A 27,026-nucleotide genomic window follows, 5' to 3' on the forward strand; every position below is an offset into this window, starting at 1 on the left:
TTCCTGGGTTTCTTCCCAGGGATAAAAATATTGATGTAAATGCCATTCAAATACCCAGTTTGTACTGTCACATGTACAAAGCTGTTTTGGGTCACCACAATCATTGGAATTCACTCACGCCTCAAATAATATCGTATTCTGGTCATAACATCCCATTTTGCCTCTCATGCAAAACGAACAATCCATAGTCATGTGTTGTTTCCTTCTTTAAGCCACAGTTTCTAAATTGAATGTCTAGCATTTATAATCAAATGCCTCATTTAATTCAGGTCGATTTTAAATGCTGGTCATTCATTTGGTGGGCTGCGAGCAGCCTGTGGTTTTGTTAGATCTACAGCATAAAGAAGCAATTTTTCTTATCCTGATCCTGTAGTTGTCTGGGAAAGGTGACACTCAGTGAAACATAATGATAAGAAAGGCTACAGCTGCCCTAGGCAGTCGGATACCAAAGCCAGATGATTAAACCATTCTGTAGCATTCCCCAAAGACAAAGCAGGGAAAAAAATATTTTTAATGCTGAGTGCTAAAAAAAAATCTCTCCAGAACAGAACTCACACATGCCGTATGTGTTTTGTCCCTTTAACTCCCACTCTCTGCCTCTATAGTTCTTCCTATTAATGAAGAATTCAGAGAGGGAGGAATGATGTTTTCTTAAATGTCTGTTTACTGGTAATTCTTTTATTCATCTGTTAGGTGGAAATATCAACTAGATTAACTCTGAAAGATTATACGAGAGCTCAGAATTGTCCATGTCTCTCCAAAAGGAAGACTGTCTTCCCTGTTTCAAGCAATGCACCTAAAAGACACACTCCTGCATTTTACTGACTCTTCTTACTTATTTATTGTTCTAATCAAGGCATATTAATCCCTAAAGGAACTGAAATGCATTCAGGACAGTTGAGTTTGTAATATTAATTGCAAGTGATTGATGGGTTTACCTTGCAACTGCAAGACCTATTTGCTTTTAAGAATCAAACCCTTAATCCTAAACCTAACATGAAGATTCATGACTTGGGAAGACCATTTTGAGGTCCCTGTAGCACACTCTATATTGACATTCTTGTTTTAGGTAGAGAAGTGGGAAGGAGGGAAAAATATGTGTATAGTTTTATATCTCACACCTTCTTCCGGACATTCAAGAGTTAACCTCTTTTCCTTTATTATCTTGGACTTGGCTGAAGGCTGGGAGCAGCCCTCTCTAGAGACAGATTCTGTCAGCACTTCAATAGCTTCCTCAAATGAGAGTAGTCAGATTCAATAGGGGCTAGAGAAAATAGAGTACATATTTGCTTTAACAGAAAAGGAAAACATTAACAAACTAAACATGTTTTTTTTAAATATGAAAGCATCAAGTTTTAAATGTAAAATTGCCTAAGTAAAGCTTGCAATCTGGTATCACCTGTACCTAGGTGCAACTCCAGCCCTTTTCCCACTGGGCTGGGCTTCCCTCTTGCCAGATAGTCTCCCCCTTGGAAATTTTTTATTTCCTGTCTATTGGTCTCCGTTCACACCCTCAAACTCGTTGTAGCCTTTCTGAGAAAGGAGATAATAAAACTTCGCTAATCTCTTAGCAAAATTCTTGCTGTGTATGTAGGAACAATGTGCTGATAAACACCTTAAAATCTCGTTCCCAATTCCCGGCAGAATTTAACCTCCTGGAGAGATATTAAAAGGTTTGGCTTCCATTTTTCAGGATGACAATATCTTATATTTTAACTGCCTCTGCATGTCATCTATTTTAAGATTTCATTGTGTAATTTACACATTTTAATTTCCTCTCTCCTCTCCTTTTTATTTTTTCCCCTTTTCTTTTTTACTGCCTGAAGTCTGCCTTCTGTTATTAACCGCTCTCTGATTCATTATTTCACTTCATACTCTCTGACTGTTTTAAGTGCACCAGAGGCTACTTAAGAGACTATGAAAGCTCCAGAGGACTGATTGGTACTTTCGCATGAGCCCAGATTCTCCCTTGTTTTCTGTCTGATGCCTTCAGGAGGGCTTTCTTCCTAAGCATACATTCTATCATCCCTGTGACTAAAATAATACCAACAGTGCGTCCACAGTTCCTCTTTCTTTTGCCATATCAAGAGAACCATGAATTGTGAAGAAAAGAGAATGAAAAGAAATCTAGGCAGGGCTGTCCTCACCATTAGTTAACAGCTGCTAGTAATTCCAAGTTTCTGTTTTTAAAACATCTGAGAACCTCCTATGACTCCCCCAAAGATCCTAACTCCATAAGCATCATGATTGGTCCAAAAGCAGTTGTTCCTAATTTCAACAAAAACTAACATAAAAATGCATATTATCTAATGCAGTTTCTTCACCATAGGCATTTTAAAGAACCTGTACCTTTGAAGTAGTTCAAAATTGCTGTGATAAGTTTTATCTAGTTTAGGCTATATTTAAAATATGGTTTGATATTGTTTATAAAAGGATTAAATGAAATTTTCCAAAAAGTATGAAATTTATTAAAGTGTACATTACCCAATAATTCCATTCTGAATAATATATCCTTAAAAATAATTTGATAGTTGAACCAACATGTTTGTTTTAATATGATTTGTCATTAATAGAAAAAAAACCAAAGCTACTTGATAATAGGGGATTGAGTGAATTATGTTATATATTATGGATACATATCCATAATATATAATGAAATATATATAACCATTACCAAAAAAATGATCTAGAGTTCTATTTGTTGTCATTGAAAGATGTTAATTATATGTTGCTGAGGAAAAAGAGTGGATTTAAACAGCACATATAATATGATGGTATTTAACATTTTTTACAAAATTGTGTTTTTATTAACATATAGAGATTATATAGTGTGTTAACAAAAAATAAATAAATGGTAGAATTATGAATAATTTCTATTTTTCTCTTTTTACTTTTTCTACAGTGAGCATGGGTTACTTTTATAAGTTATGAAATTTAAATCCAAATTTTAAAACAAGGCTTTATCTCACAGAGTAAAGACATCCAACAGAGACTGGGAAGGTGACCCCTAAGCTGAGTTTGGGAGAAACAAGAAGAGTTCTCTGGGTGAATGCAGTGATTTCCTTTCATGCAACAGCAGGAGCAAGGGCTATTAGATGTTGGAGTTGTTAGAGAGAATGGCATTTATGAACACTACAAGTAGTTCACTGAGGCTAGAACACACAGTGCAATGGAAACAAAGTTGGTGTGAAAGGCAGCAAGCAAAATTTTGAAATGCCACATATGCCAGGTAAAATAGTTTGAATTTTGTTGTGAAAGAATGAGAAAGATTTTTTAAAAAGAGGACTGGAGTGGTAGGATTGCATTTTTAGAAAGATCACTTGGCAGCACCATGCAAAATGAATTGGCAACTGTAACAGTGCATTCTGCCAGACTAAAGCAGTGGCAATGAGGTTGGAAAAGAAAGAACTGAGTTTATAGACCCTCAGTTGTAGAAACTAAGGCTTAGTAGCGTGGAAGTATGAGTGCAGGTGTTGTCAATGATAACTTCTGGGATTTGGGCTAATGCAATGGAATAGACAATGGTGCCATTCCCTGTGACAGAGAGCAGGAGAGGAGGTCCAGAGTTGAGGGCAGAAAGGACTCCATGCTGAAACATGAGTCGGAGGTACCCTGAGCTCATCCAAGTAATGACACCCAGTGTGCAGCTGCTCGTTGGAGTTCAGAGCACTAGAGGGAGATCTCAGCTGCAGATGTGAATTTGGGGGTCTTCTTTCCATTTGCAACCAGACTTTTGAAGGATTATTTTACACTTATCTTTCACATGTCTTCCACCTTCACCTTTATATTAAACTATTCTCACTGGAATGATATCCAATGACTTTCAGGGTGCTAAGTCCTGTACAAGTTGTAAGTACAGAACAATGTGAAAAGGGAAGCAAAGAAGGCACAGGAGACAACTTTGGGAGCACAGTGATTTAATGTTCTTTTAAAGAGAAAGAACCCAAAAAGAAGACTGAAATTCATAAGTTGAATTGAGAGAAGATTGGAGAAAAACCAGAAGGGACTATGGTCACTAAGGCTAAGGGATGTGAGAACTTCAAGACCCTGGAGGTTTTTCAGTGGTGTTAGAACTGAAGCCAAGCCAGGCAAAATATGGTCTAAATACTTTCCATAGACTTGGCATCCTGGAAGTCACTGGATATCATCCTAGTGAGAACAGTATCAATAGAGAGGAGAAAGTGGAAGCCTAACTGCTCCAAATTGTGAAATAAAAGACATGTGAGGAGCAAGTGTAGAATAATCCTGCAAAAAACCTGGGTGCAAATGGGAAGAAGAGAGAGACAGACAGAGAGGAGAGAGAGAGATGTGAATGCTTTTTAAATTTTGATTTTTTTTTTTTGAGAGTAAAGCAATGGTAAAGTGGGAGGATTTAGGTAATTGATAAAGAAAGGAAACAGAAGAACATAGCAGCCAAACCAGAGTGAGCAATCAACTATGGTCCAGAGGATAAAGACCCTACCCTTGGAAATGAGATGATAGCTCTTAAGGCTGAATAGGGATAGAGGTAAATTTGAATGTGGATAAAATATGGGGATATTTTTGCTAAATAGAAAACCAGGTCAGAATCATAACTTATATTCAGTTTCCCCAAGAGGGGCCAGACCCACCAATTTCTATCCAGATCATTAGTGCCAAAATAACCCAGATCAACCACACAATTAACTTTAGAAATGGGATAAAAAGGACTTATTCATACATCAGATTAAATTACTATGGAAAATAATAGAGTAGCATTAGAGCTATTGCAAGCGCCAAGAAAGGAGCAATTTAAAATAGAGAGATCAAGGTAAGCCTCATTGAGAAGGTGACATTTGAACAAAACTTGAAAGAAGTACAGAGAGAATATCTAGTGCCTAAAGGCTGCCACGGGCCCATATGTTCAAATAATCACACAGAAGCTCACGATGTCTAGAGAAGAGTGACCAAGGGAACAAGAGGATAGGCTCAGGTCAAGCAGGTAATGGGGAGGCAGATTATGTCACATTTGGAGTCTACTGTAACAATGTTGGCCTTCACTCGGAGTAAACTAGACTCACAGAAGATTCCGAACAAAGGAGTGCCGTGATATGACTTACATTCTTCAATGATCAGGCTGGCTGCTGAGTTGCAAGTAGACTATGAGTGGGGCCAAATGGTTGCAAATAGGAAAACAAGTTAGAAGGCTATTGCAGGAATCCAGGTGAGAGAAATGGCAACTTGTACCTGTGAGACTGCAGTGGAGGTGATTAAAAGTGGTCAGATTCTGAATATACTTTGAAAGCAAATACCATATTGTTTTCTGAAAGATAGGTTCTATGGTGTGAGAAAAAGCAAAGAGTCAAGGATGAGTCCATGGGCTTGAGACTTAACATCTGGATGGATGGCACTGTCATCACCTGAAACAGAAAGGCTGTGGGTACAGTCATGTATAGCCAGGTATTAGGGAGAAGAGCGGGACATGGTAAGTTTGAAATGTCTACTAAGACATTCAAGGGAGGTGTCTGGTGGACAGATGGATATACAAGTATGGCGCTCCAAAAGTACTATCAAGAAATTTGATAATTTTTTTAAAAAATAAACTTTCCAATTCCAGGGAGTCTCCTGACCCCTAGACCCTTTGTCCTCCCAGGACACTGGTACATAGCATGGGGAAGGGTCACAGTCAATATTTAATAATTAAATAATTGGAGCATGTTCTTCACTTACATGAAGGGAAAATGCCTCGCTTCCTCTAACTACAGGTTTTTGGAATATGTAGTATTCAAAGGATTGGGGTGAGGCAAAAGCAGATATTCAGACAATTTTTGAGACAGGCAAAAATGGAACTCAGAAGTGAATTCTGCATCTGCCTCTCTCCCAGGAGGCTGATCGTGCTGAGCCATTCTGAGCTTTCTTTTGCGGTTTTCTTGGGATGAAGCCAGCCGTTAATCTCCTCAAAGGAACTTCTATTTTCACTCATTGGATTCATGGTTTTACCTAAGAACTTGATACAGAACAGCTAAAAAAAAAATAATAAAAGCCAGTAACAAAAATATTATACATTCAGATCATCTCTAAATAATATATTCAAGTTCTGAATTATTTAGGAAACTTCAACTACCCAGAAAACATTACATTATTTCTGTTTCTTTCATCCCTTTTCATTTCATTTTTTACCAGAAGCTCTCTGAACAGGATGTAGATTGTACACAGGGAAGACTTTGCAATTTATCAAGAATAAATGTATTATAACTCCATGTGAACATAAAGAGAACATTATCTGTGAAATGGGAATCTTTCATTCCACTTGAGCTGTGGCCCTGCCATCTTAGCTATGATAACATTGTGAGGGACCAAATCTTATCAGTCGGAGTTATTGCACTCGGCAGCCTCAGAACCTTCTTGGCACCGGTTTAATTGAAATAAGTATTTTTGTCTTTTACTATCCTGAACATTTCTGTTCTTTTAGAGAGGTCAAGCTGCTAGAATACTGATAGTATCTGAAGGCCCAGAGCCAAGAGGAACAAAAAGGAAGTTTGTAGTGGTCCAGCGTAGGAGGATTAGGAATCAGTGATGTGGAAGTACCCCACTTCTGTGCCTACTTCGATACTCTGCGCCTTGTCACTGATATGGGCATCTCTGGCAGGAAAGAAAGCTAAATTTTGTCCTCCTGAGTCCATTGCAGTTTGGTTCAGGGAATTTTTGCTTTGAAACAATACATGGATATCTCATCCTATGAGAAATAATTAAACCTAATTTAGCTTCATATTTCTACCCAACACTGTAGCACTGGATAGCCCTTTGGTTTATTGTACCCTACACTGGCTTTTTGCTGATGATAGCATGCTTGAGACTGACTTTTGAGTTTGAAAAAGAGCAGAAATTCTAGGCTAGAAGAACTCAGAGTAGAAAGTGGATCATTTTACCTCTCTCCAATCACTCAATATACCACTTTACAGCAAGAAAAGAAATTATAGTCACAGAAAGGTAATGGGAAAATGCACCATCATTCCTGCCTTTATTCTACCTGATTCCAAGTCATGTGTGGTTTGTGTGTGTGTGTATGTGTGTGTGTATGCGTTTGGGGGGTGAGGAAGTGGCGTATTTTTGCCTCCCAAATAGCTAAAGCTCTTAAGAATTGGGTGTTGCATAGCTTTGTATTTCTCTACACTTCCACTTTAATGTGCCCTGAACTGTCCTAATCTTTATGATAGCTTTCTATTATGCTATATTTTCTAAGAGATAAAACTAGTTTCTAATATTTTTTGTCTCCAACAATAAGTATGGTGCCAAGCTTCAAATTATAGGCACTCTAGATTGGCAATTATTCATGTATTTTGGTGCCAGGTAGTCTTTTCTCAATTACTTAAAATTAAGTAAAATTAAAAGTTCCCATTTGTCTACTGCTGGGTATCTATATTCATCTTAGCCATAGTGTCTTTCATCTTAGTTACAAACAAGCAATTTAGATTAAAGGATTATGTGTTCCATTAATTGTCACTAATAAATAGAAATAGTTGATGTGAGCCTGAAATATTTACTTCTGCAACATAAAACATGAGCAAATAAATATATTATCATGTGTTATCATGTGGTCAAATTTCTTTAGTCTTTTCTAAATATTTTTAATAGAAGAGAATTTATTCTCTGTAATTCAGATTTTTAATAAATAAATAATATTAAAGCTCAAAAGCAAAGTTATACTTTTGTGTATATATTTATATTTTCCTAACAAGCTACATTTAAAGGGTGAAATTTCAGCCTATAGAGTGTATATTCTAAAAAGCCATTATGCCAGGAAGAATGTAGTCTTTTCCATCCTGAGATGTGTTGGCAGATGGTATAGTGGTTAAGAGCATGGGTTCTGGAGTCAGCCACCCTGGGTTTGAATCCCAGCTCCACTCTTTGTAAGCAGGTGACTTTGGAAAAGCTTTTTAAGTTCTCTACGCCCCTAATTCCTCATCTATAAGGAGAGTATAATAATTATACCTATCTCATAAAGTCATTGTGAGGAGTAAAATAGTTTATGTATGAACAGTGCTTGGCACAGATTGAGTTCCATATAAATGTTAATTATTATTATTCATTAATTCCCTTAGGTTGAATATATTCATCAGAGACGAGGAATAGCAAAGCCTATCTGCTTTTCAGGAAGCTGTGAAGGTTGAAAATGGTATATGACTAGGAATAGTGAAGTTACAAGTAGTTGGAAACTATAGCTATCTGAAGATAGGGATTTAGAAGGAAAGAGATTTAGAAGGAATCAAACTTAGTAACAAACTAACTATAGCCGGGGACTTTTTGGAGTGGAGGGGAGAAGTGAGGTATAAAATAATATTTCTTAAGCCTGAGCAACATAGAGAGAACCCATCTCTACAAAAATATTTAAAACAACAACAACAACAAAAAAAAACAATTAGCTGGGCTCGGTGGCACACAACTGTAGCCTCAGGTACTCAGAAGGCTGAAGCAGGAGGATCTCTTGATCCTAAGAGTTCGAGGCTGCAGTGAGCTGTGATCATACCACTGGATTCTACTCAGGGTAATAGAGCAAGACTCTGTCTCAAATATATATACATATATCTTAAACTATCTAATTTTAGGAAATCGATCTGCAGGAGTAGACTGGGGGCTAATTATAAAAGATCTTAGTCAACCTTCATAAAAGACCATAAAAATCAGCAGAATGTCAGCTCTTACTCAGTATTTCTTACTGTTTTAAAATTCATATTCACACACAAACACAAACACACACACACACACACACACAGACATGACATTCAGTAATAAGGTTTCAACAGTTTTGAAGTCCCTGAGGTAAAATGAGGAGATAGATTGTCATGAAGCCTCACTTTTTTTCTGGGAGAACAACTGATAATGACGGCATCTTTAAAGGCAAGAAAAATACAGACAACTTTCTTTCCCTCTGAGTTCTGATGCTGTGGTTATAAAGAGTTTGCTCATTTGTATCCTTTCAACTGTAATAAGAAATATAATGGAATGGAAAACATAGTTTCCTGGAATTAGTGGGAAAAAACAAGTCATATCAAATCCTTTTTTTCTCTTTTGTTTTCTCCTCCCCTTCTGTTTCTTTAATGGAGTCATTAATGTTGTACTCTCATTGATATTTTTGACAAATGTATAATGAGAAAATTTTAATGATATAATAATTAAAGAGAGAAAATAAGAGCAGAAGATCTTGGTAGAATTAGTTTGACATAAATATAGGAAGAATTAGAGCTCAGAAATATGAGCAATATTTACTACTAAAGAATAAGTAAATATTTTTTAAAGGGCTATTAAAATTTGGGAAATGAGAGAAATAATTCTAACTCTCATATTTAAAGTTGTCTTTTAGGAGGTGTTTCCAAAAAAAATCTCTAAATTAATGAACAGTTCTCAACCTCTGCCCAATTAAAGGGAAAGAAGAAAAAAACAGAAACCACTTGAGTTAATCAATACATACTAGGGCCAAAAAAAGAAATAAAAAACTGCCTTTCTTCTTGTGGGGATGGTTGAATAGATTCTTAATCTGATGGGCACTTAGAGGTGAGAATAATTAGTATATCTGATGTTTCGCTAGGAGCTCAATGTACATTGATAGTTATAATTTTATAACATTCATCTTGGAATCAAACCTATGAACTAGATGAGTCATTCTTCCTATCACTGTTTAATCATGAAATCCTAAAACATAATTGTTTAAATGAGTTAGTTCAAGATACAAGATTGGAACAAACTGAAAATACCAACCAGTTAATCCTTGAGAGCCTACAAAGAGTTAGGCATTATGCTTATTCATTTGCCAGCAAAAGCCTTCCCTCTACTGGGATAAACTTGTTCCTTGAGATTAGAAAGTAGTCCAAATTTCCATCCCATATGCAATGTCCTCTGCAGTGCCACTGGGGATTCTTGGGACCTTTCCTGACACCCCTAACTCCATCCACTCTTTCAAGTGAACTCTCAATTGTCTCTTTACATCTCATCTTTGTACAGTGTCACCTTGATTCCTTCAGTTCTCCAAAATCCTCTCACCTAAAACAGTGTGCAGAGCAAAGGTTTACTACTGTTCAGAGTGTAATGAGGTATTGGGAGGGTGACTGCTAAAAAATAAAAATAAATTTGGATGATAGCAATATTTGCTCTTGAAGAATCCACTAGTTATACTCCCCGCTAATTATTTCAAGAGGCTCAGCTCACTTCCACCTGCCAGGCTCTCACCTCAGGACCCATCCATTCCACTAGTGGGTATTTCTATGAGAGAAATGAAAATATGTGTTCACAAAAGGATTTGTAAAAAATGTTTAGAGCAGCTTTATTCATAGTAGCCCAAACCTGGAGGCAATCCCAAAGTCCTTCAACAGACGAATAAATAAATAAATTGTGGCAACATGGGAGAATTGGGTAATAGAGGCTCCTAATTGATTTTGACAGTGAGATGATTGCAAACATAATACCGACAAAGACTTGGAAAGGGCAGCCTCCTATTACTGTTCTTTAAACTTGCCACATCAATGTATAGAAGCCTAGATTGTCCTGGCGAATAATTAGATACGTGAGACCACAAATATGTGGCCCATTTGTCCTCATCACCCCACCTAACAATCAGCCAACCCCCAGAAAAAATGCTGCCTAGAAGATCCACAGTCAACCACAGAGGCGTGAGTAAACCCAAGCAAGTCTAGCAAAAGAACTGCCCAGCTGAACTCAACCCAAATTGCTGACCTAAAGGACAATGAGCAAAAATGAATGGTTTTGGTGTCAAGTCACAAAATTTTGGTGTGGTTTGTGACGTCTCAAAAGTTAACTAATACACATATATTCATATTATGGAATGCCCGTTGAAAGTAAAATAATTAATTACTGATATGTGTAATAGCTTGGATTAATCCCCAAAATATTATACTCAGTGAAAGAAGCCAGACCCAAAGCAATAAGATTCTATTTGTATAAAGCTCAAGACTCAGCAAAATTATTCTACAGTTATCAAAATCCAAACAGTGGTTGCCTGGTGGGTGGTGTGGAGAATGGGGAACTGGTGAGGAGAAAGGTTCGAGAGGGAACTTTCTGGGATAATAGAAATATTCTTGGAGACTCTTGAGAATGTTCATAGCCCAATTTAAGAATTAATATGCAAAGATGAATTACAATAAAATGAATTAAGTTGTGTAATACAGGTGTTAGATAGGGTTCTAGATGAGCACAGAGTGAGCAGTACCTGTATGTGCCTTTTTGTATTTAGGAAAACATTTCCCTGGGAGGCAGCCTTGAAGTACTCCATGCCTCATGTAGGCGCTCACTGTGTGGAGTTAAATTTTGTTTGTTGGTTAGCAAAGTGCCACATTCCAAACCGTGAAGGTATCAAACAGTATTGCATGCATACTGGGGAAACTGCTGGAAATTTAATATAGAAGAGTAAAGGGCAGCCACAAGTGTTGGGGTAAAAGGATACATTTCTATCAGGTCTTTATCTTATGAGCAAGGAGAGTCATTAGACTTTTAGAACCACACCAGCCACCCAATGTGAGTTTCACCTTGCTCACCAGCAGTAAGCTGAAAGTGATTAGTGGCTCATTCATGTATTCCTAATGTAAGAAGCCCACTCTGGTGTGTAGAAGCATGTACCAACAATTCAGAGAACTATAAAATCATGAGTAAAACCATTGAAAGAGATCGGAAATGGTAATCAAATGAGTGGGAGGAGCACTCTAGTCCTCCTACATGCTCCTGGTTTCCCAGAAGTGTCATTAAATTCCTCTGTGGTTTGTCGGGTGGTAGCTGAGCTGGTTTGTTTCCTGCCGATTTCCAAGCTCCACTAATCCAAAGCTCAATATTATTCTCTATAACCAAATTTCCAACTTGGAAAACTAGGAGAATTTAATTTTATTTTTTATCCCCCTGAATGTGAATTCACTCTGCATTTTAAATCTTATGTTCCCCTCACCTGAGAGTCTTATCAGTTTCCCCCATTGGATAAGTTGACAATTACTGTGTAAGAGTAAAAAAGATAGGATTTTGGATCTGTAGGCATGATTTCAACTCTTCCCATTATCTCTTAATCTTGGGACATCATTTAACTTCTCTAAGCCTCAGTTTTCTTATTTATAAATCATGGGCAATGATAGAAATTCTCTTTTTAGTTTGGGAAAGAATTGATAGAATAATAGCTGTAAAGTTGTTAGCACATGCCCAGAATACAGTGAGCACTCCTCTAACGGCAGCTATGACTTTGACTATTTAATCACTGGCATTTCCTTTCATATCTCCCAGCTGGTACCAGGATGTGAGGGGTTGGTTAGATGATTGGTTGGTTTTGAAGTGTAGGTATTAAAAAATAAAAAAATTAAACACACAAATACAGTTGCAGTTTTTCCTAGATTATATGCTCCTGAATGGTAATAATCATGTTACCAGTAATTAATGAAATCCCTTCATTCTGAAGTATGTGACACAGTTTCTTTCACCCTCATATTGGCCTTGAGCCAATATGAGAGAAGATAATCTAAGATTTACTTTGAAAAGAAGGTAACTCAGACAGAAAGGAAGAAAGGGTCCGTGAAGAACACCAATCACAGCCAAATTCCGACTCCAAAGTTATTCAGTCCAACTAGATTATACCGCTACACATGGATAGAGTTGACGGGCCTTTTAAGTGACACTTTGATTCAGCTTTGTGCCTTTTAAAATTGCTTTGGGGAAAAACTGGTCTTCAAATTTGTGTCTTCCCCAATCCACATCTTATTCCCCTTGGGGGCTCTTTTTCTCTTGCTAACTTTACTCCCATTCATCTTCCTCTGCCACATACTGCAGCAAGTACTTTGCCTCAGAAGCAAGCTTTATTGAATGCCACATAAAATACCTTTTCATAAGCATAAAGCTTATTCCCACAGATGTCATGGTAAAGGGACCAATTGCTCTAAGGTTCCTACTTAACTGTATTTCCAAAACCCTCATAATACATGAGTTTACTATAACATTTTGAAGCAACTTTTCTCTCTAGCTGGTATTTCCTGATATTTCCTTTTTATTTAGTTTTTTTTTTTCTTTTTCAGTGCAGTGAGAGCACTATTGATATCCTTTTTATATAATGTTAATCAATAAATTCTTTTTGATAATTGGTGTAATATGTGCTGAAGTCTCAGGTGCATTATATATTCTATATCTTCTTTATCTTCTAATTTTATACGTCTAAAAAGAAAGAAATGTTCATATAGTTTTAGCTCCGTTTTTTTCCAAAGGCACATAATTCATGCTAGTTATTTTTGCAGCTAGTATTCTAATACAAATAATCTGCTCTCCTAGTCTCTTCAGAGAATTTGACCTTGTATTCCTATTGTCATCACTGGCACAGCACATGCCTTCCAATGAAACACACTGATCATTTTTAGCCTTGTCTATTAATGTTGGAATGCCTGACATGGGCTAATATATTTTTGCAAAGGCCTTACCTTTTGACAATTAATTTTGCTACAGGTTCCCTGTTTTGTCTGAGCAAAAATTATGCTACTTGTACCATTTTCTCCTGAAGGAATTATATACTAATTTTGTTCAGGAATTTGGCAGGACAGTATCAATTGTTTACATTTTACAGAACATTTTAAAATTGTACTTTCTGCCTCCAATAATTCATTAGGAATAAATCAGAGTCCCTATGTGACATTACAAATATACAATCTTAAACTGAGTGTTACTATTAAGACAATATGGTGTTATTGGTAGGTTGCCTTTTATATTTCCAGTTATTTTCAGTGAATACTTTTGGTTGAGGACTCCCCTAAGGCTCTTACCTCTGAAACTAAAGGCATTTTGCGGCAGTTCTATTGTGCTAGATTAGCCATTCCTTTGATCATCTCCCAACTGGCACACGTATAGAACGGTTGAACTGCTGCTCTCAATACAGTTTTAAAAACTAATCTGATATTTAAACTATGAGAAAGGTATTAACCATAATGACATTTGCATTTTATTAGCCATCTTTTACCCTGCCTGAATATCTTCTCCTATTTCCACTTTACTAATATATCAGACTCATCTGAACTCGAGTAAGCTTTTGGTAAGTTTGGACCAACAAAATCTACCAGGTGCCAGAACAAATTTATAATGGGAATGATTGGTTAAGGCAGTGTTTACATTTAGTTCAGTCCATTTCCCAATGTGAAGTAGATAATACAAGTTTGCATGTATGTCTAGTTTTATTTAATCTTTTAAAAAGTGTTTAATGCAGTCATGCTTCATGATGCAGCACAATACCTAAAGGCTGGTATTAAGATATGTTTCTGATCCTCTGAAAAGCTTTTCTGACCCAGTAGGCTGTGAACATTCACAATAGCCCTAGAGGCAATCCTCCATGAGTTATTGTAGGTTGATAACTGCACCTGGATTATTCGTAGCAAAGAAAATTTGCAACATGCTCCATAATAGTACAGCCAGTGGAATAGGATGGGATAAGAATCATCTGGTGAACAATAGAGATGATATACCAGCCCACCATAATAAAATGCTTCATATAAAGACCTTCATTAATAATACTGATATAATCACATTAGAATCCTTTGCCGAAGCAATCTCAAATTATGTAGATGGAATAAGATGAAAAAGAGCAAGTAAAAATCATCTGCAACTTGAAATTATACTTTGTGTGTGCATAATATCCTTCTGTTCAAATTCCTATTACAAAAAGCATTGGTTAGAGCATATGAATTATGAATTCAGAACAAAAATGGATTATTTAATTGAAATAAAACATAGAACTGATTTATTTGGAATGTGAGATTACAGATAAAAAAGTAGTGTTTGCTAACGCCTCATCTCAACCCCTAGTCAAAAAAGAGAGTGTTGATATAATTTTATGTTTTATCAACATTAAAAACTACATGGACTTCCATGTTGGTATAAAGGCTCAAAAATTAATATGTGTCTTTGTTCATAAGAAAACAAGTATATCTACCTTGTTTAAATAAATTTATAATTTAGAAATTATAATATAAAACTTTTTTAACATAAATAATAGTAGGCTAAAATATATTTTCCATTAAACTTTTTACTATGACAGAATTGTACCCCACATCTACTTATATAAAGTAACATGAGAGCTCTTTTGTACCCTTTACCCAGTTTCTCCAAATAGTAATATATTAGAAAACTTAGTAGAAAATCACAATTGGGATATGAATATTGATACTGTCGAGACACAGAACAGATCTGTCACCACAAGGATCCCACATGTTGCCTTTTTACGGCCCCATCCACTTCCCTCAGACCTCCTTAGTCCCTGGCACCCACTAGCCTGGTCTCCATTTTTATAACTTTGTCATGACAAAAATGTTTTATAAATGGAATCCTATCATATATAACCTTTTGGGATTCACTTTTTTCATGTTGCACAATTCTACAGAAATCCATGCAGGTTGTTGCATGTATCAATAGTCCTTTCCTTTTATTGCTGAGCAGTATTTCATGGAATGAATGTACCACAGTTTCTTTCATTGTTTACCCACTGAAGGACATCTGAGTTGTGTCCAGTTTGGGGCTATTATGAATAAAAATTGTATAAACCTTAGTATACAGGTTTTTGTGGGAATATGTCTTTATTTCTCCAGGATAAATGCCTAGGAGTGCAATTGCTGGATTATGTGGTAGTTGCATGTTTAGTTTTTTAAGAAACCTCCAAACTGTTTTCCCAAGTGGCTGTACATAACTGTTTCCCTGTTTATGTTCTCAAGATTTTTATCTTTGATTTTTCCAAAAAGTTTAACTATTGTGTACGTTGGTGTGAATTTCTTTAGGTTTATCCCGTTTGGGGTTTCAGCTTTTTGAATTTATAAGTTTACGTGTTTTGTCAAATTTAGGACATTTTCTGTTATAATTTCTGTGAGCACTTTTTCAGTGCTGATCTCCTTCTCCTCTCCTTTCAGGACCCCAATGACAAAAATGTTAGATCTTTTGTTATTGTCTCATCGGTCGCTAAGGCTCAGTTTATGTCTTTCAGTCTACTTTTTCCGCTGCTGACCAGATTAGGTCATTTCTGTTGTTCTATCTTCAGGTTCACTGATTCTTTCCTCTGTCACCTCCATTCTGCTGTTGAGTTTTCTTATTTTGGTTATTGCATTTTTCAGTTCTAAATTTTTAGTTTGATTCTCCATTATATCTTCTACTTCTTTGCTGAGACTTTCTAACTTTTTCATTTATTTCAAATGTGTTCGTAATTGCTTGTTGAAGCATTTTTATGATGGCTACTTTAAAATATTTGTCTGATAATTCTAACATCTCTGTCACCTCTGTGTTGGCTTCTATGGATTGCCTTATTTCATTCAGAGTAATCTTTAATCAAAACATGGACATTTTATGTATTACATTGTGAGACTCTAGACCTTAATTAAACCTTCTGCTTTTGGCTGATTGCTCTGATACTGTTTTGGCAGAAGGAGGGAAGCTGACTCATGTCTGCCAAGTGTGTACAGAAGCTCAGGCTCCTCACTTAGCCTCCACAGACACTCAAGGTAGGAAAGGCTTTTCATTTAGGGTGGGAGGCAGTGGAAGCTCCTGTTCCCCACTCACTCCTCAGAGATGCCTCCATGGCTGAGAAGGGTAAGAGGGCTTTGTTACTGCTCCCAGATGGCTTTCACAGACACCACATGGGTAGAGGACTGGCCTCATTACTGCTGGGCATAGGTAAACATCTTGATTTTCTACTGGGCTTCCACTTCTACCACCCAAGGGGAGGGCTGCCCTATTAGTACAGAGTGAGGCTATAAGTCTGGATTCCCCATGTGGTCTCCACTAATACTGCATTGGTGGGGTAGGAGGAGTCTTCTTACTTCCTGGCAGGGATGAAAGTCCAGGCTCCCTGGTTGACCTCTTGGACACCACAACTTGGCAGAGGGGAAGTCTTTGCTCCCTACTCCTTGCTGCTGTTTTGGGGGAGTGGTTTTTGTTTCTTCTTGTGTGTGTTATTGTCATTGTTTTCCTATAGTGTTGGCTAAAGAAGAGATAGTGTTGTCTTAAAATGTTCTGTCTTGCGAGGCTGCCTTTTTCCCGGTCCTTTGGCTAGAAAGGGCAGGCTTTTGTTGAGGCATTTTTAAAATCTGTGCTCACTGGAGTTTTCTGAGTTGTAGGCTTCTTCAATTCCATGTCTGCTATATATGAAGCTGAACAAACAAAACAAAAAAAACATGGTGCACCCTAATGTCCTTCCTTGGGTCCCAAGGTCCCTAGCTGGGCTGCCTCCTTTCCACTTTTCAGAGTCTTCTTATGTTTGTTATATATGTTAATATAATGTCCAGGGTTTTCAGTTGTACTTAGTGGGAGGGATAGGAAAAACTATCCCTCCCACGACTCCAACTTCCTGGAAACAGAAGTCCAAAGTATAATGTTTTAAACACTAAGGTTGTTACATTTTAAGTTATTACAATTGAATCTTTTTAAATACTTACCAAAAGGCTTTGGTTTCCTTTTATCTATTAGCTTCTAAGTGGATTTCTGGGACATACAATCATAATTTCGTTTGCGGATACAAAAAAGAATTTTAATCTGATTTAGTTGTAGAGAGAAAATATGATTTCCTTTCAGTGAGTAATGATATCAAGATGATATGTAATTCCTTATCAGGTGAATTAGATGTGAACAAATCATATTAGATGTATGAAGGTGAAAAGATGAATAAAAATGAAAACATTTAGATTTAGCTCTGTTTTGAATGCCAAAGACTAAAACAACTGGAATATTTTGTTTTATCACAAGTGTATAATTATGTGTTTGCCTAGTATAATGCTAAAGGTACCATCCATCATTATTACAGCCATCTTTAAATAAGGAACAAAATAAAATCATTCTATTTCAATTGCAAATACTCAGATCTATAATAATATGAGTCTTTGTTCTGTGCTTTGTGCCCCATTACTTCCATCCATAAAATTCAGACTCCTCCAGAATGGGGACTGAACAGAATCCATATCTTCTCAGCTCTTTTCTGAGCTCTGCTTGGAAAATGTCCTCTCCACCTCTCTCCTTTCCCTGCTTTATTCCCTCTCAAAACCTTCCCGTCTTTCAAGGTCTAACTCAAAAGTATCAAGCTCCATCCTACTCTGAAAATGGGTTTCCAGTTCTTGGGGCCAGCAATACTTTAATTCAGTCTTAAAGAATGAGTTAGAATCACTCAAGGTGAAAGGTGGAGTGGGGAGGGGATGGAGCAAGTGTAGGACAGCAGCATTCTTTGTTGGCAGAATGGAGAAATGAGTTAAGGAACAGCAAACTACCAACAGCTTACTACTGGCATCAATTCTGACCAAGAGTGGTGGAAAGTGAAGCTACAAAGGAAGTCAAATATCACATCAAAAAGGATTTGTATTCCATGAAAAAATTTATACTTTGGTAGGTGGTGCTCCTTAAGCATGTTGCATAGAAAAATAGCATAGTTAGATCTGTAATTTGATATGCACTTGAAGCCTGCTGATCATGCCCTAATCTGCCTTACAGTTTTGATTTCCATTCTCTAGTATGAGGTCCCCAAACTCTGGTCAAATGTCACTACTGGCTCTTTCCTGAACATAACCCGTACCTTTCCTGCTTGATGATCTCATTTTGGAAAAACAAGTCCCACTTTATTTCTCATCTACAGAAATACAAATAACATTCTTCCAAGGTTGGTTGTGAGGATTAATGAGCTATCACATGAAAGCATCCAGGTTACTGCTTGTCACTTAGTAGACATACAGTTTTTTTCCTTCCTTCTCACAATTTACCTAAATCTACTTCAAATTACAGTTATATGTATCCCTGCTACAAGATTGCGAATTCCTTAAGGCTAGGACTAAATCTAAAACAGTGGCTCTAACTGGGTGCAATTTTGCCCTTCAAGGGACATCTGGCAATGTTTGGAGACATTTTTGGTTGCCTCAGTTGTTGACTGTCTTGATTGTAGGATGTTACTGTTTAAACAACCTACAACACATAACAGCCCCCACTAAAAAGAATTACCCAATCCAAAATGTCAATGGTACTGAGGTTTAGAAACCCTGCTTTATTTCATCTTTGTCACCCTGGGAGCAATTAGCAGTGTTGCACATTATAGGAGGCATTCAGACTTGTTAGAAATGATTTGAAGCCCCTTTTCTGCAGGTAAATTTTATAAATTGCTGTTGGGGAGTTAAAATTAAATTAGAAATTTATATGGTGTAGGAAAATTGAAAGATAGCAGGGTTTATGAATTTTGATTAATTTGGGGAAAACTAATTTCCATTTGTATTTAAAGATGACCAAATTAAAAGCTAAAGTTCTCTTAATCAGCAAGGTTGTGTAACAAATTGCAGCAGGATTTACTTTTATATCAAAGGATCTCCCCTGATAGTTAAAGAATGCAACTGAATACAATTAAAAGATCACTAGTAAGCAGAATACAGTGCCTTAGCTGCATTCTGGGAGAGTATACTTAATCTAGAATCTAGTGACATTTTAATGAGAACTTTAAATGTATTGGCCCTGAATTTCAGAATTTGTCAGTGCTTGCTACCTAGACTTTAGTTTTGAAGAAAGGAAGTGGTAAGTAAGAATCAAAAGGAAAGCTTGTGATTAGGAAGAAAATTGCTTTACAAATAATTCAACAAGTATTTAAAACTGAAAAGAAGAGCTAAACTATTGATAAATCTATTACGTAGCATTTAGCCACACAGCGTAAAGACTTAATGTGGCGGAAGAGGTGAAGGTATAAGCAGTACCCAAGCGATTTAACCAAACCCATAGGCTCTTGACCTAGCCATAGCCACCAGTACTAATGACAAACAACCCACGGGACTGTCACTCAAGGAAAAGAGCACTTTCATGTGTCCTTGTGAATAAAAGACTAAGAAGTGTTAGTACAGTCTCTGCTTTTCCAGTACCCATGAAAATGCTCAGATCACTATGTGTTTTCTTCTTTGGTCAAATCAAACTCTTTGCTAAAGCCAAATATGAGACGCTGGTTTTTAACTAGCTCTCTGAACTCTAAAAATAAGTCTCATAAAAACAATGATCCTGATGACTCTATTATATAAGGAAGTAGTTCTTACTATCAGTATTTTATTTCCAATATTAGTTATAATTCAAAGAGAAACAGGCTGATTTGATGATTTTTCTAAAACATTTTTTGAAAAGAAAACTAATTCTGGTAATCTAGATGGCATCAGTGATTGTCACATTTAGCTCTCAGTGATATGTACTAGTTCAGATACCACATGTGAGGACGGAAGGGCAAGAGGTGCATATTCCCCCTCATCCAGGATCCAAAAACAAAAGCCTTGAAGAATATGTTGCATAGGTCTTCGTCCCCAGCTGTGCCTGCCCAAGGTGGGTTACTGCTGCTTCCTCTTCTGTCCAGGATGACCACTGTATCTTTGGAAGATAGTTAGAATCTGCCAGAACACGCTGTCTCCCTCAAACTCGAATTAGAGATTTTCTAAAGTTATTTTTAACTGGACCTCTCTTTGTCTCCAAATAGTTCTATAATCACTAAACACCTGTTAATGTACCCTCTGACTTTAAAATGTTCCACTTATATCCTCCGGAAGATCGCTGTCACCTAATGAAAAACAATTTCATTAAGCTTATCACAACAGCTCCTTTTTCCCCTGTGCTTTAGCTTTCTGATTGAAGACCGCAGTCTTTCCTAATGTTCCCTTCTCCACATGAAATATTATCGTGTGAGATCAGTACTCAGCCAGATCAATGCCTGTCTGAAATGTCATTGTGAATAATCTTCATCACTGTTCTGAGGACATACCTTTAAGGATTCCCCCAACTGGGTTATTTTTTCTAAAAAAGTTACCCACTTATTAGGAAATTATATTCATCTGTTTCCTTTGACCAGTGCTCACACTGTGACTAAATAAATATTATATTAAGGCATATAAAACCACTCAATCTAAGGGGATAGGTATCCAATGACTTTGCTATGCGCCTTTACGGGAACCAATTTCAGTGAGAAAAGACTTCACTGACCACAGGGACCTTTCTGTAGGACGTTTCAGAAAGGATGACATGATGTGTATAATCCCAAATTCAATGCACTGATGATACTTCTTGCTTACAGGTATCTGTCTACCTCATCACTTCTCTGTTATATGTCATCTTCATTATGCTCAGTATGCCCTGGTTTCTGTTACAGGTCCAAATAAGAGGTTTCTTTTACTTACAGAGAGTTCATGCAACATATCACGGAATCTCCTTAACATTTTTTCGATGGCCTGTGGGAATCCAATTTTAAAATCTTAGGCTCCAAGCTAATGAAGAGTAAACTAGAAGTTGATTGGCACAAATGAAAGTGTTAATCCATTAATGAATGGCTATAATTATTTTTTTCTGCATCTAAAATAGTTTTAGATTCCCCAGCAATTAGCAAATCTTACACATAGAAGCCTATCAGAGAAAAACAGAGCAATAGATTTATTTGTAAGACAGATCAACTTCACTTGAATCAAGAAGCCACATTGGAGTGGAGATCTAATCTCATAGACCATTTTGAAGCCCTGAGTCTGGTTGCAAACTGCCTAATTTTGAAAAGCTGCTCCCCAGTGAGGCCCAGTTCCATTGCCTCTGCCCGATGTCTAAAGCATCTCTGTTTTGTTTCAGCTGGCAGGGTTCATCTACGCCTGTTATGTTGTGAAATGTATAACTGAAGAAGAGGACAGCTGTAAGTATTAAAGCTCTATTCTGTTTCTTTCAAGTTCAAAGCATCTTCTTTACTGCCTCCTACCTAGCTTTCCTATTCCTCAGACAAGATCCCACAACATAGCATTAGAACAGAAAATAAGCCTTTTGTGCCCATCTGGCTAAAGTGTTTTTTATAAAAGTATCCAGCATATTGAGGAAATGGAGAACCACCCATTTTGGAAACACGCTACCTTTTTTTGTTGCTTTTGAGAGACATTTTTGAAATCTATTCTTCTTATAATAATTCTAGTAGGGAATATAAAGGTGAAAATGGAGATGGAAGTGATTTTAAAATATGGTTAACTTGATTCTTCTCTTTTTATAGCAATTTATTAGGTATTGGTAACCAGTTTCACCCAGGACTACAAATTCTAAAAATCAATAATTTCTAATGATTACTAAATTTCTCATAAAAACTGATTTAAGATTAATTCATAGAATTTGTCTCTTGGAAATCAAATTTTTATATGTCCTTTTTCTTCCTACTGGCTAGAAATCTATGTCAGAGTTGACTTGATCCCGTGTTTAGACAGTGATACCCTGATACCCTCTTACAAGCCTCAAAGTGGCTCCATTGTCTTCTGCTCCTCCAAACATGGAGAGTAGAAGGTTTCAATCCTTCCTTGCCCGCTAAGGAACTGAAATAGGAGGACTGGAAAAAGTACTTCTCTTCTGTCTGGGTACTATTATGGATATTTTTTCATGCAGCTATATTTACTCAGAGGAAAAATCAGAATCGGGAATCATTTTTCTTGATTTCCAAAAATATTTATAATAGTGGGTTTTTAAGACTGTGATGAAAAAGGAAAGTGAGAATACACTAATGATTTGAGAAAAACATCCAAAGAGAAATATATGTTTCTCTTTTACTTTCCAATCATACTGGAAAGAAACAGGCAGTATTAGGTGATTAATTTAAAGGAGGTGCTTTTTCAATCATACTCACACACGATAGAAAGTCATGAATACATAGCACCTAATTTATATTATTTTATGTGCCAAAGAAAATGGTGGTTCTTTCACTAAACAGTTATTTGTAAAACACTCTTGAATGTATCAAGTGCTATGTCAGGCTTTGAAAATTTTAAGATGAGTCATACACTATATTTTACCTCTACAAACTTGTCAAGTAGGAGGCAAAAGCAAACATGTGAACAAATACCTAAAATAAAACTCTGCAGAGTGTATAGTGGGTAAAGAAAGAAAAGAAATAAGGAAAGTTTTCGTAGAGAAAGACACTCTTGAGCTCGGTCTTGAAAGATGAATACATATTTATTGGGTAGCTGGGGTGAACATGAGGTGGTCCCAGGCAAAAGGTGAAAAAGCACCAAGACATATCACAACTAGATTAATGTGACTTGTGCCCTGTGCTAGAGGCAGACACCCAGAGAAGACTGGAAAAGCAAGCATGGATGAGATAGTAGAAAAATAGGTATGAAAAAGTATTAGTTTGTATAGTACAATGGCAAATCAATTGGCAGGTAATTTACAAAAAGAGAAGAATATAATCAGGAATGTACTTTACAAAAATTATGTTGGCATCAGTATGAAGGAAAGACTTGGGAAGGGCAAAGATTAGGGAAAAGAACCCTAGTGAAGACAACATGAAAATGATTGCAGTATGAAATGATGAGGATATGGACTCAGACCTGTATTGGAGATGGAGAGGATGTATATGATTTGACACATGCTGAATTGCTGTGCTTGATGGGCTTTGGGTGGGTACTGCAGTAAGGGAGAGGGAGGAGACTCTTAGATTCCTGAGTGCTGGCATGAGTGCATTAGTGGATGGAAATACCACTTGAGAAGTAGAATGGGAATCAGATCACCAGTTCAGTTTGAACAGGTTGAGTTTGGGATACCTAATGACTATACAGGAGAAGACATCTAGTAAGCAATTGTCTTATGGACAAAAAAAAATTTTTCAAAGATTAGGAAGCGCAAAAGATATATGGATTTTTAAATGTATGGACTCCACAAACTACGTAAGGTCATTCAGATATACCATTCAATATCTGTGTGCCAAATCCTTGATGAAGGAAAAGTCACAGTTTAATTTCTGTAGGGAAGTTGGGCTTTCCCTAGACTATAACGTTTGATTTCATTTCACAATCATGCTAGTGCATTTTTATCTTCATACAATACTTATTGACACCCCAGGTCTCCTACATGGATAATTAGTATCTCTCCAGAATGGCACCTCTCAAAGGGGATCCTAGAAATGCTAGTTACACAAAACACTCTGCTCAAAAATAGATTTCAAAATCAAGTAAGTCTGACAGTGACACTTTACACATTTACATATTAACATCTCTGAGAGTACTGCGATAAATAAATATGTGCATGTTTTCCTAATCCACAGTTTTGTTTTAACCATATTAATTTGAGTGAGATATAGTGAGGCCAGACACAAACCAAAGGGAGAAATCAGAAAGAGTTTCACAGTTTTTCTACTCACAGTTCCCTGGAGTATGCAGGGACATGCCATGCAGAGTCACTCACTAGAAGGACCAAGGTCAGTCATGAGGCAGAGAGAGTGAAAGAGAGAGAGTCGAACATTTATTGTGGTTTCCATGAGAAGGAATGGGTGAGACAAGATAGGCAGACTTCAGACAGGCTAGCCATGTTTGAAGGCAGTACCCATGAAATTCATGTTCACTGTTACTATCACAGCAAGGGCTATCTAAAGTCTCCAGATGTCTTTGGGTGAACAAGGGCTTACCTGGTAACAGCTAGTAGCCATTTTGTAGATTTCAAACCATCAATTTATAGAAGTTAAAATTATGGTCAATACAAGTCTTCCAAATATTTGACCCCAGAACCCTTTTTTTTGTAAATAATCCTAATATTCTGGAGAATTAGAATTCCAGGGAGTTTACCATAGGGATTTCTGTCCTAGATCAAGTTTGAGCCAAAGTCACATAAATATAAGGAAATTTGAAGTCACTAATATCTTTTGGAAGATCAAGTTTATCTCTCAAGGATCTAATAAGCTTCTTTCCAAAAGATTCCAAAAAATAATGTGTCTTTACGTGTATTTGACCACAACACTTTATCAACCTTTATTGATCCAAAATATAAGCAGACTTCTCATAGACAGGTTTACTAATTTTAGTCTTATTGCTCAGTGAGCAAGATACTAACTTTTTAAAAAATTTTTTATATCCAAGTAGACTGACAATTACCTTAGATGTTCATGGGATTAGGAAACAGCCTTGATAAGATGCTTATTTGGGCTGGCTTCCAGTGGTCTTTGGTGACTTCCAGTTTTACTTGTGGTCATTCACACACATTCAGACAATTATGAGTATTTGTGGAGTGCAATGCTTTGAACTGATATTATCCACCTATTATGTTGTCTTGGTCACTTGTCTGTATGTTCATTTCCAGACACTTCCTTGACATATGACTTCCAGTGCTATAAAGAAGGTTTGAAATTTCTGTCTAGTTTTTGGTAGTTACCTCGTAAAGAAAATTATCTTAATCCTTAAATAGCTTAATGAAAGTAAAAAAAAAAAAGTCCTCTCAGAAAGCAAATCCTGAAGTAAGGGAGAGGTTTAACGTATATGTAAACACTGAGAGGATGTCTACGTATCTGTTTTTAGCTACTATGGATTTGCAATGAAGCATCTTGATGGCAGTAGGGTGACAGGAGGAGGTGCTAGCTATCTGTTTGCCAAATTGGTTGTTTCCATTCCCACGAGCCTTATGAGGGACAAAGGACAGTTTTGGTTCTGTAATGTGCTGAGAATGGACTGTGGAAATAAGGGCCCGAGTATGGCAACTGGACAAATAAAGTATTCTTGAAGTCAATATGAAGCTAACCAGCTATGTGCTCAGTTCTGATGCTTCAGAACTCACAGCAGCAAGTGCACCCAGGGAGCCTTGGAGAAAGAGACAGAAACGTCCAGTGAGCAATGGAGAGGGTTCAAGCTCCATGAGCAAAGACTCAAGCTTAGATTCCGGGAAATAGCAATAAGTCATCACTGAAATAGACAGAGTCAGACTCAGGCACATCAAATGCCTGAGAATTACTCTCCTTATTTTTCCTTTTAACCAGTAGCTCCTTACTTTTTCTAAAGCCCAGTTTGATTCTTATTTATATAGATACTGTCTTTGTCCATTTGGTCTGCTATAGCAAAATATCACAAATGGAGTGAGTTTGATTCTTATTTATATAGATACTGTCTTTGTCCATTTGGTCTGCTATAGCAAAATATCACAAATGGAGTGATTTATAAGCAACAAAAATTTAATGTCTCACAGTTCTGGAGGCTGTAAAGTCCAAGATCAAGACGCCAACAGATTCTGTGTCTGGTGAGGGCTCATTTCCTGGCTAATAGGTGGCACCTTCTCCCTGTACCCTCACACAGTGGAAAGGGGCAAGGCAGCTCTCTGGGGCCTCATTTATAAGGTCACTAGTCCCATTTAAGAGCACTCTACTCTCATGACCTAATCACCTCCTAAAGGCCTCACCTCCTAATACCATCACATTGGTGATTAGGTTTCAATGTATGAATTTTGCAGACATACAAACATTTAGATCATGGCAGACACTTTAATGCAAAGGTTTTTTTCCCAATGGAAAAGCCTGGACCTTGAAGTTTGTATCTCTGACCCGTTAATTATCTGAGCCAGAGCCACAGCCTACCTATCAGGCTAGCTGCCTGTGCAAACTCACAGGACACCACTGCCATCTGCTGTGCCTACCAGGAGATGACAGCAACTCAGAGCAGAGATCCCAAATAGATACGGACTCTCCTTCCCCCTTGGATTAGTTGGTGAGAGCTGCCATAACAACATACCACAGACTGAGCATTTTTAAAAAACAGAGATTTATTTTCTCATGGTTCTGGAGGCTCGAAGTTCAAGATCAAGGTATTTGCAAGTTTGATTTACCCTCAGGCCTCTGTCCTTGGCTTGAATACAGCACTTTTCTGCTGAGTCCTCACAAGGATTTTGTCTTTTGTGTCTCTTCCGCCAGTCCTGTTGGAGTAGGGCAGTAGGGCCCTATCCTATGACCTCATTTAACCTTAATTACCTCTTTAAAGGGCCCATCTCAAAATCCAGTCACATTGGGGGCCAAGCCTTCAGCATATGAATGGGGGGTGGGGCAGAATTCAATCTGTAACACACCACATACAAACACACACATGCACCCTGTGGTTCCTGGACACTTGAAAGTATCTATGGGACACAGAGTGGGGCTGGCTGCAGCTCACTGGCCCATCACATGGCTGTGGGTAGGAAGCTTCGGGGTCGAAATGCTGCCGGGCCAGCTCCATGCTCACTGCCTCCATGTAGGAGTTCCCACTCGGCAGCTCCTGCTGTGGGGTGATCTGCCTTCAGATCAGTAGCTCCTCACCAGAAAAAAAGCTGAGACC

General features: G+C 37.3%; 1 protein-coding gene across 1 annotated transcript in view; it reads left to right on the plus strand.

Moving 5' to 3' along the window:
• Nucleotides 1–27,026, plus strand: part of NKAIN2 (sodium/potassium transporting ATPase interacting 2) — a 538,612-nt gene that overhangs the window by 492,250 nt on the left and 19,336 nt on the right. The window contains exon 6 of the mRNA XM_045542243.1: nt 21,562–21,622. Coding sequence (XP_045398199.1) covers nt 21,562–21,622 — 61 coding nt within the window. The remainder of the gene's footprint in view (nt 1–21,561; nt 21,623–27,026) is intronic.

The sequence above is a fragment of the Lemur catta genome, chromosome 2, assembly GCF_020740605.2.
Source record: "Lemur catta isolate mLemCat1 chromosome 2, mLemCat1.pri, whole genome shotgun sequence".
In the NCBI taxonomy this organism is placed as follows: Eukaryota; Metazoa; Chordata; class Mammalia; order Primates; family Lemuridae; genus Lemur; species Lemur catta.